Source organism: Bos javanicus, chromosome X, assembly GCF_032452875.1.
Source record: "Bos javanicus breed banteng chromosome X, ARS-OSU_banteng_1.0, whole genome shotgun sequence".
Lineage (NCBI taxonomy): Eukaryota > Metazoa > Chordata > Mammalia > Artiodactyla > Bovidae > Bos > Bos javanicus.
The window spans coordinates 73,236,826-73,247,302 of record NC_083897.1 but is presented as its reverse complement, the minus strand read 5'-3'; the positions used below and the strand labels follow the sequence as shown (position 1 = coordinate 73,247,302).

General features: G+C 35.7%; 1 protein-coding gene across 1 annotated transcript in view; it reads left to right on the top strand.

The window, feature by feature from the left end:
• Positions 1 to 1,329: 1,329 nt before the first annotated feature.
• Positions 1,330 to 10,477, top strand: part of SH3BGRL (SH3 domain binding glutamate rich protein like) — a 133,151-nt gene continuing 124,003 nt past the window's right edge. The window contains exon 1 of the mRNA XM_061409609.1: positions 1,330 to 1,601. Within this exon, the coding sequence (XP_061265593.1) occupies positions 1,557 to 1,601 (45 nt within the window). The 5' untranslated portion in view covers positions 1,330 to 1,556. The remainder of the gene's footprint in view (positions 1,602 to 10,477) is intronic.

Here is a 10,477-nt window from a genome sequence, read left to right as displayed (position 1 = left end):
TCAAGGAAGTTGGTTTGGGGAGCAATGGATGAGACTGTGTGGATTTTGTAGGGCCAGTTTATGGTGGGAGCTCCTTAGAAACAAACACACTTCATGTTTGTTTTGATAGTCAGTGGAAACCTGTCTTAAGTATTTCAGGCCACACTGTTCTTAGTGACACATGAAAATTATGTTTTAGGAAGGAAAATAGCTAACAGTTATTGAGTACTTTCCCTGTTCCACACAATGTATTAAAAATGATATTTAAGAAGGTAACCTTTGGAGTTGGTTGAACTTGAAGTCTGACCTTAACTCTGGAATTTATTAGGTAAATGACTTTAGGAAAATTACCCATTTTCCTGAGTTTCCCTGAGTCTTTATCTGAAAAACTGAAGTGATTATATCTACCTCTCAAGGTTGTTGCACGAATCACATAGATTGGAGAAGGGAGAATCTATTAGGATGCTATTACAATTATTGAACCTAGGGAAATATGATAAAGCATTAGAATGTAGAGGGAGGACAAAGTAAAGAAGTAGGACAGGTGACTGTCTCCACTCTCATTCCTGTTGCAAGTTCCTTATATCTGTTCATTTGACATAATCTGGGAAGTATAATTATTGTAGTGGGAGATCCTTAGAAACACACTTTACGTTTGTTTTGATAGTCAATGGAAACCACTCTGGGCATTATCAATTATTTGCTCATTTCCCTAGAGCTACAAATAACCTTTTGCTCTCTCTGTTCACCATTTCCACATCTCCTGAAAGGTATGATCCAAATTCCCTTTCCATAACCAGTTACAAAGCAAACAAAACAAAAATCATTCACTTTCTTATACTGTATTTTCAATTTCTTCCTCCATTCTTGAGTTTGCCAGTCAATCAGGCTTCCTGAGAATTCTCACGGAAGCAGGATTCCCTAATTTAACAAAAAGCGAAACTCAAAAAGAAAACCAATCCTGCTGTTTCTGGACTTGTGGCAACCTGATACTTTTCCTAAGCCACAGCACTCAGTCCTTCAGGGTCCAATTCCTACCGCCAGCTAACACCAAAACTACCACTACAAAATAGCAGTCTTAAAATGCACAAGGCTTTGAGAACTTGGGCTTTCTTACTAATGTCTGGTTTCAACGTAGAACTTCCTCTTTCAAAGGAGAATTTCCTCTTTCAAAGAAAATATCTTATTTGTATACATTTCTGAGCAGGAAGGCGCAGAACTTTGAGTCTCCGTGAGGAAAGGTCCTTCATTGCAATCAAATTTAACTCAATGCTCCTTCCTTTTTCTTTCTCCTTTCCTTATTTTCCCGGATTCAACAGATCTCGCGGTGCTATTCGAGATTCCCCCCCCCCAAATTGATGCAAACGAGCCTGTGCCTTCTGGACTTTGGGGCTGGGATTGCAGCGGTCGAAGCGCAGTGAAAGCAGCCAAGGGCGGGGCTCTGGCAAGTTCCCCTTCCACCTTCCCCCACCCTTCTTTTCCAAACTCTGTACGGCCCTTAGCTTGATTCCAGACTTTGCTGCAGCTGCTCTCCAGCCGTTTGCAGGATTCAAAGAACTACAGAAGCTGTTCCCAAGATGGTGATCCGTGTGTATATTGCATCTTCCTCTGGCTCCATGGCGGTAAGGAAGGTGGAAAGCCCACCTTTGTTATTTTTCTACACATCAGTCTCCTGCTGCCCCAGAACCCTTGAATTGCTGCCCCAGAACCCTTGAATTGCATAAGTTAGTCTGGCAGCTTCTTCTTCGGTAGACACAGGCACTTCCCACCCAACCCCCCGTCTTCCCTTTTCTGCTCTTTGTTGCATCGATTTCATTTTTCCATGGAGTTTAGCTTTCTTTGTCTTACGATGTTAGGGCCACATTTCTTCTTTGAAGGAAAACGAAAGCTTGGGAGTTTTGGGTGATGGTGGTATTGAGTTTTTAGGGTTAGGTGAATAAATCAAGTCACATACTGGTAAGAATGGGACATTTCACATATGTGTTCTAAGTATGGAGGCAAGGGACAGGGGTGCACATCTGTAAGGGATGTAAAACATGGTCTTACTGATGATGGTGAAGTGGAGGCCTACTAAGGCACTGTGATTATATTTCACAGAGACCCCTATAATCAAAGAGTAATATTTTGCCAATGTGTAAGAGACAGTTATTTAACTTTGGCCTAAAGAGTCTGTTAGAACTAGGCAGAATGGGAGACATCAGGAACAATGATAAACTTTTTTTTTTTTTAAACAATGTGATAAGGGATCTGTTTTTTTCTTCCATATCTTACCTTATTTTGACTTTTTCTTTTCTTTCAAAAAACATTACTTCGAACAGTTTCTAACTGCTTCAAATATATTGAGAACTGGAAAGGGAACTAAAAAGTGGCTTTCTTGTGTAGGTGCAGACCCCAGTGACCACTTCTTCAATTGATAGGACATCCCCCTCTCATTCATGTGCTCTTAATTTAGAACAACAATTTTCAACAGTTTTGGGGAGCAATAGGCTGGCTAAACTAGGGGAAAGCTGAGTGTATATGCATGGTAAATAAAAGTGTCTCTTTCACAATTCGCAAAAAGCAGATTTTTTTGCTTTTTGGGCTCAGGATATGGGTTTGGGATGCAGAATGTATGAACCCCCTCTCTCTTCTGAGCTTTAGGGCAGCAGCAACAAAAAAAATTCCATGTTTTTTGTTGTTATGTATTTTTGTTTTGTTTATCCCCAAGAGGATTTGGAATAGAACTGAAAGTTGTGCGAAATCACAAGAACTTTTAACCTTCAATTTGTCTGGCAACTGTATGTGGCTGTATTTAGACAGTTTTGAAATAAAACACTTAAGCTTACATTTTGGAGTAAGTTTAGGTTGAAAACAAAAAGAAAACTTCTTATATTCTTTTTGAACTTCATTTTATGAGCTTCTTGCCTTATTATTTTCCATATATATTAATTATGATATTTGAAATAATGTTTGAGCTGCTCAGAGTCTCAAGTCCAATACAATAATTGTAAAATTTAGAAGATCAGCTTAATACCTTTAGTTAAATCCCAAATTAGGTTGAACAGATCAGGAAGTTAGTTTTGATGATTTTATTGGATAACATGCAGTTTCAATACTGCTTATTTATTCTTTGCTTTGTTGCTCTTCTACACCTTCCTAAAAAGCAGATTCAACAAGAAACTCCTTTCAGAATTTCTGTTTAAGTAGAAACAACTATTCCTCTTTCTTTGTTTAGACTTTAGCTTCTTAGGGCCTTAAAATTTACTACTATCTCCTACTATATCCTTTACCAGATTCCACTGTTGAAGACTATACAAATAAGAAATATGTATGCTTTTTGTGTTTTGTTCCAAATATTTTTCTTATGGGTAATTATAGATTTGTCTGTTGTTGCAGTAATTATAGTTCTTGTAAACCTATTATCAAAATTCTACTGCATCTTGCCAAAATAAATTTTTGTTCTATTATAATCTAATAGTACTTTTAAATAATATTAAAACAGTGTAAAATTAGTAAGCTTCAGAAGAGTTATTTTATAACATACATGGGGACTCTTCAGTTTGCAATACTAAGGTCTTTCCTTTAAGAATGCTGTCGTGTTGTATTTTAACATATGATTTAGAAAATTTGAGGCAAATATCCTAACAGGAACTCAGCAATAATTACACAAAGTGAGATGCTTCTATAAGTGACTAAGTATAGTTCTCTGAAGAGCGTTTAAAGGAAAGCTTTTGGTTTTGGATTGTTAAGTCTTTGTTTTCTTACTCCTGTTAGTGATTTTAATAAAATTACCAACACTAGATGTTTTATCAAACAAGGGAGGATCTATGATAGTTACAACTTAGTGTGACCTTAACTCAAGAGTACCTATCCTTCACAGTCCAATTAAAACAAGTTTTCAAACTTGTATTCAACTCTGCCCCAATTACAAAGGTGTAGCACTTGCTTCTCAAAAGTTTAGAAATGAAAGTGAGTATGTTGCTTTTTATACCATTATAAAATGGTATAAAATTCCTTGATAATAGCCATAATAGTGATAGTAAGTAGGGACACTTAAGTGTGTCAGATACTATCTCATTTTTTCTTATCCTATGATTGTCTCTACTTTTAGGGTAAGGAAATATAGGTTCAGAGAGGTTAAACAACTTTCTCAAGGTCATACAATTAGTAAGCCACAGAGTTTGAATCCAGTACAAGCTGTTTGAATGCAAATGATATATGTTTAAAGAAATACATCCTCCCAGTGATGCATGACAGCTAGGAGACATGCAGATATAAATGTGAACAGAAGGGAGTAAGTCCTGTAAGTGGAATTGCTTGGGCATATACAATCAGGGGAATAGAAAAATGAGGATCTAGTATAGAGGAGGGATAGTATGTCTAAAGGTAAATGTCAATAAGTGTGCTAAATTCACTTAAGGCCAGGGATATAGAGAAGATGCACATTTGGAATTGGTCTCATATAGGAGAAGGATAAAATTCAGGTCTTAATACTGTTTTTTAATTTTTTAGGTACAAACCATTTAATAAGAATGCAACTCCCAAGTTGTCTGTCTATAAGAAGTGATTTCTGCTTTTTCAGAACTGCTCATGCATGTTTTGACTTACTGTAACATAACAGTATACGCCATGCCATTTTTTTTCCTTGAAATTGTAATGTACTATAAATTTGCATTTAATGGAAGAGGAATAGTAAGCATAGAGCCTATAATAAACTTAGTGAATTTCAATAACTTAACAAAAATCAACCTTGGCCTTTGATCAGGATCTCTAGAGTGATAATAGCATGGAGAATTATAACTGACTTAGAGGTTTCTTCCCATACTTTTCCTCAGGTCCATAATTATCTCCATTTCAGGGTCTCTATGAATTTTAGATGTACTTAGTATAGAAATTTTAAGATTGAGTAGATAGATTGTGATAAATTTCTGAGGGTATTATTTATGGACTAACTTTTGTAAAATGATCTCTTTTGTTTCACTGTTAAAACAAACTAGTTGTAGCTTAGATTGTCCATATAGTAAATGAAATCTACATAATTTTCCTTTGTGGCATTATTCTGTGTATGAGTTATAAAAGCTAGTGATTGCCAAAACATTAGTCACTAGTCAGTATTTTCTTCATTTGGATAATATGGACATAAAACAACAAGCCACAGTTCTTCATCTGTATGATTCTCAAGTATTCTCAATAATAATTGCATTATGTGAAAGAGTATTTGTTGCTCTTTTTTTCATGGAAAGGCATTTTAAATATAACAGTGTGTGTATTTCAATCCTAAACTTCCAGTTTACTCCCCACCACACAAACTTCCTCACTGTAACTATAAGTTCATTCTCTAAGTCTGTTTTATATTTTGTGAATAAGTTCATTTGTATCATTTGTTTTAAGATCCATGTATCAGTGATGATATTTATCTTTCTCTGTCTGACTTCACTTAGTATAATCTCCAAGTCCATCCATATTGCCGCAAATGGCATTGTTTCATTATTTTTAATGGCTGAGTGATATGTAATCATATATATTTACCACATCTTCTTTATCCATTCATCTTTTGATGGATATTTAGGTTTCCTCCATTTCTTGGCTATTGTAAACAGTGCTGCAAAGAACACTGGGGTGCATGTATCCTTTTGAGCTATGGTTTTCTCTGGATATATGCCCAAAGTAGGATTGCTGTATTGTATAGTGGCTCTATTTTTAGTTTTTTAAGGAATAGCTGTGCTGTTCTCCATACTGACTGTATCAATTTACATTCCCACCACCAGTGTAGGAGGATTCCCTTCTCTCCACAGCCTCTCCAGCATTTATTATTTGTAGACTTATAAATCATGGCCATTCTGACGGGTGTGAGGTGATACCTCATTATAGTTTTGATTTGCATTTCACTGCAGATGGTGATTGCAGCCATGAAATTAAAAGACACTTACTCCTTGGAAGGAAAGTTATGACCAACCTAGATAGCATATTAAAAAGCAGAGACATTACTTTGCCAACAAAGGTCCATCTAGTCAAGGCTATGGTTTTTCCAGTAGTCATGTATTGATGTGACAGTTGGACTGTGAAGAAAGCTGAGCACCGAAGAATTGATGCTTTTAAACTGTGGTGTTGGAGAAGACTCTTGCGAGTCCCTTGGACTGCAAGGAGATCCAAGTAGTCCATTCTAAAGGAGATCAGTCCTGGGTGTTCCCTGGAAGGACTGATGCTAAAGCTGAAACTCCAGTACTTTGGCCACCTCATGCAAAGAGTTGACTCATTGGAAAAGACTCTGATTCTGGGAGGGATTGGGGGCAGGAGGAGAAGGGGACGATAGAGGATGAGATGGCTGGATGGCATCACCGACTTGATGGGCATGAGTTTCAGTGAACTCCGGGAGTTGGTAATGGACAGGGAGTGCTGCAGTTCATGGGGTCACAAAGAGTAGGACATGACTGAGCAACTGAACTGAACTGAACTGAACTGAGTAGTTAGTGATGTTGAGTATCTTTTCATGTGACTCTTGGCCATCTGTATGTCTTCTTTGGAGAAATGTCTCTTTAGGTCTTCTGCCCATTTTTGATTGGGTTGTTTGTTTTTTTGATACTGAGCTGCATGAACTGTTTGTACATTCTGGAGACTAATCCCTTGTCAGTTGCATTGTTTGCAAATATTTTCTACCATTCTGAAGGTTGTCTTTTCATTTTGTTTATGGTTTACTTTGCTGTGAAAATCTTAATTAGGTCCCACCTGTTTATTTTTGTTTTTATTTCCATTACTCTGGAAGATAGGTCAAAAAATGATCTTGCTGTGATTTGTCAAAGAGTGTTCTGCCTATGTTTTCCTCTAAGAATTTTATAGTATCTGGTCTTATATTTGGGTCTTTAATTCATTTTGAGTTTATTTTTGTTTATGGTATTAAAGAATGTTCTAATTTCATTTTTTTTAACATGTAGCTGTTCAGTTTTCCTAGCACTATTTATTGAAGCAACCATCTTTTCTCCATTTTATAGTCTTGTCTTCTTTGTCACAGAAACATTGGACATAGGTGCATGAGTTTATTTCTGGGCTTTCTATTTTGTTCCATTGATGTACATTTCTGTTTTATGCCAGTACTGTAATGCTCTGATGACTGTAGCTTTCTAGTATATCCTAAAGTTAGGAAACCTGATTCTCCAGCTCTGTTGTCTTTTTCAAGATTGTTTTTTTTTTTTTTCTAATTTATTTATTTATTTATTTTTTTGTGGATCTTCTGTCTCTTCATACAAGTTTTAAGATTTTCTGTTCTAGTTCTGTGAAAAATGTCATTCATATTTTGATAGGGATTGCACTGAATCTGTAGATCACCTTGGGTACTGTAGTCATTTTGAAAATATGATCCTTCCAGTAAAAAACATGATATATCTTTCCATCTTTCTGTGTTGTCTTCAATTTCTTTCATCTTATAATTTTCCAAGAACAGGTCTTTTGTCTCCTTAGGTAGGTATCAATTCAGTTCAGTCACTCAGTTGTATTAGTATATTCCTGGTATATTGTTCTTTTGATGCAACGGTAAATAGAATTGTTTGTTTAATTTCTCTTTCTGATCTTTCATTGTTAGTGTATAGAAATGCAACATATTTCTGTGTATTAATTTTGTATCCTGCAACTTTACTGAATTCATTCATGAGCTCTAGTAGTTTTCTGGTAACATCTTTAGGATTTTATACATATAGTATCATGTCATATTCAAGAAGTGACAGCTTTATTTCTGCTCTTCTAATTTGGATTCCTTTTATTTCTTTTTTCTTCTCTGATAACCATGGGTAGGACTTCCAAAACTCTGTTGAATAAAAATGACAAGAGTGGGCATCCTTGTCTTGTTTTTGATCTTAGACGAAATGCTTTCAGCTTTTCACTATTGAGTAGTATGGTAGCTGTGGATTTGTCATTTATTGCCACTGCTTTTTGTATTTATAAATAGAATGTTAATTTGAAATATGCTGTGGTCTTTATCATAGCTGCCAAGATTTGTTTGAATGCTGTGTAAAGATATTCATAAGCTATTTAGAAGAGCAAAATTAGAAATTTCATGAGATGGCCATTTGGGCATGGTTTTTGGACGCCCTGAACCATGGGAGATGGCAGCTCTCATGAGGCAAATGCAGGAACAATCTAAAAACTGGTGCCTTTAGATTGATGTCCTATGTTTAGTGGCTGATTTCCTTAATGTCACAGCAGCAATGGCAAAACCTTTGGAATAATTTTGCCCAATTTAAAGAGGCTTGAGAGACACACTTACCAATGATCATGACTCTTGGGTTTTTGAAATTCAAATGGTTGTAGGAAAGAATGCATTGCAGAAGTTTAGTAAGAGTTTCATAATATGGTAGGAGAAAAGGATAAAATAAATTTATTTTTAGCTCAAAGACTATTCTGTCAGAGAAATGGCTTTGATTAATAAACCTTAAGGTCAACCCTCCCCCCAGCGGCTCAGTGGTAAAGAATCCACCTGCAATGCAGGAGATGCAGGAGACATGGGTTTGATCCCTGGGTCAGGAGAGATCACCTGGAGGAGGGCATGGTAGCCCACTCCATTATTCTTGCCTGAAAAATCCCATGGAGAGAGGAGCTTGTCAAGCTACAGTCCATGAGGTCTTTAAGGGTCAGACAGACTAAAGTGACTGAGCATAGAATGGCACCCCCTGGGTTGTGCTGGAAAAGAAAAATAAATTGAAGCCCTAGACATAGTCAAGTCAAATGTTCTAATTTTCTGTAGTTAATCTTTAAATTATTTCCCAAAATATATATTGTGCTGTGAAACATATTTTACAGGAATATTTTCTGCTTTAGGTGAATTATCAAGGGTAAATGTGTTTCATTTCCTACTGATAAATTTAAACAGATTGAGAATCTGTTGATGACTATATGACCATCTGTTTGCATTCTGTTCTGTTGTACTTTGCAGCATACCAGGAACCCTTCTAAACCCAGTATTTAATTACTTCCTCCAATGCAGACCAAGATTAAACAAACATAAATTTAGAAAGAGGATGCAGCTCATTTATGTTGACTATTTTTATTATTATGAGAGCAAAGCTGACTTTTCACACTTGGCCAATAGAGAATAATTCTAAGCAAAGGGGTTGTTTTCTGGCTCAGTGCCTCACATTTTAGCTTTATTGGTTTGTTGGAAGTGTTTCCGATTGCCAGAACATCAGTCAAAAGTTAAATATAAGTTTAAAAATATCACCACAAATTTATAAACTGTATGTTTAAAAGTATTCAGTAGTGCTGCTAGATTTTTGTTTCATTACTTTTCATTAACCTGGCTAATCAGGATTGGACTCTAGTAATGGTAAAGCCTAACATTTGTTTATGCATTGTGTATGTCAGGCACAGTGCCAAGTCTTTTACATACTTCATTTCAATTAGTTGAATCCTTGTGATAACGTTGGGAAGTAAGAACTAGTATTAGATCTATTTCATGTGACTGAAGGGGATGTTGCTAAGACCCAGAAACTAGGTACATTGCTCAAGGTCAAAGAGTTACAAATGGTAGAACTAGGATTAGAACTCAGGTTGTTCTGACTAAACATTCCTAAGCATTGTGTTATTTGTACTCTCTCTTACTGGATAGATACTGAACAGAAATTATGTCAATAGTACATTAAAATCTTTCCATGTGATTGGGAACATATAACTGCCATTTAATAAATATAAGATGCCTGAAAAGAAGGAAAAAGACTGGATGATGCCTAACTAGGCAAATGTGTCATCTATAATCTGCATATGAGAGTTAGGTGTGAGTGGGGAAGATAGGTTAGTAGCAACATTTTCATATATAATTTAGTTCTTTTTTTTTTTTTTCCTTGAATAAAATTGCTTAACCAAGGACATATTTTTAAAATAGCATTTGTGACATGTATTGAATTTTTATGACTTTGATTCTTTTTAACATAATTAAAATGTGGCTTGTAATGATTCTATAAGTATAAATTAATAAAGAAAGCAGTACTTCTGTGACTTGTAAACTCTGGTTCTGAACTCTAGTCTTTGAGTTCTGTCCCTTTGGCTTAGTCCTTTCTGGAAATGAGACCCTGTCACAGAGTTGGAGTACAGCCCAACATTTTTGCTGAGGGGATTTCCAGCAGTGACTCAAGACAAAAAGAACTTCACCTTTTTAAAACCGGAGAATAGTCTTCTTAGATGAGCTACAACATGAGAAAACTTTGTTTGTTTTACTACCACTCAGCCAATTGTTTCACCATAAGTGTAGCATATTTCTCAACACTGAAATTATAACAGTCTATATATATTGAATAGTGGCTTTATTATTTAAGAAATCATTCTATCCAGTGTGATTTAGAAGGAAGATGAGCATAAACAAGTACTTAATATGTTACAAATATGATAAAGCATCTCATTTTTAATTTTAATTTATCATGTAAGTAATTTATCAGCTTTAGTTGATAATAGTAAGAACTATCACTCATTGGGCACTTAAAATATGCCAGGCATAGTGGTAAGAACTTTCAATGCATTGTGTCATTTAATTCTTACG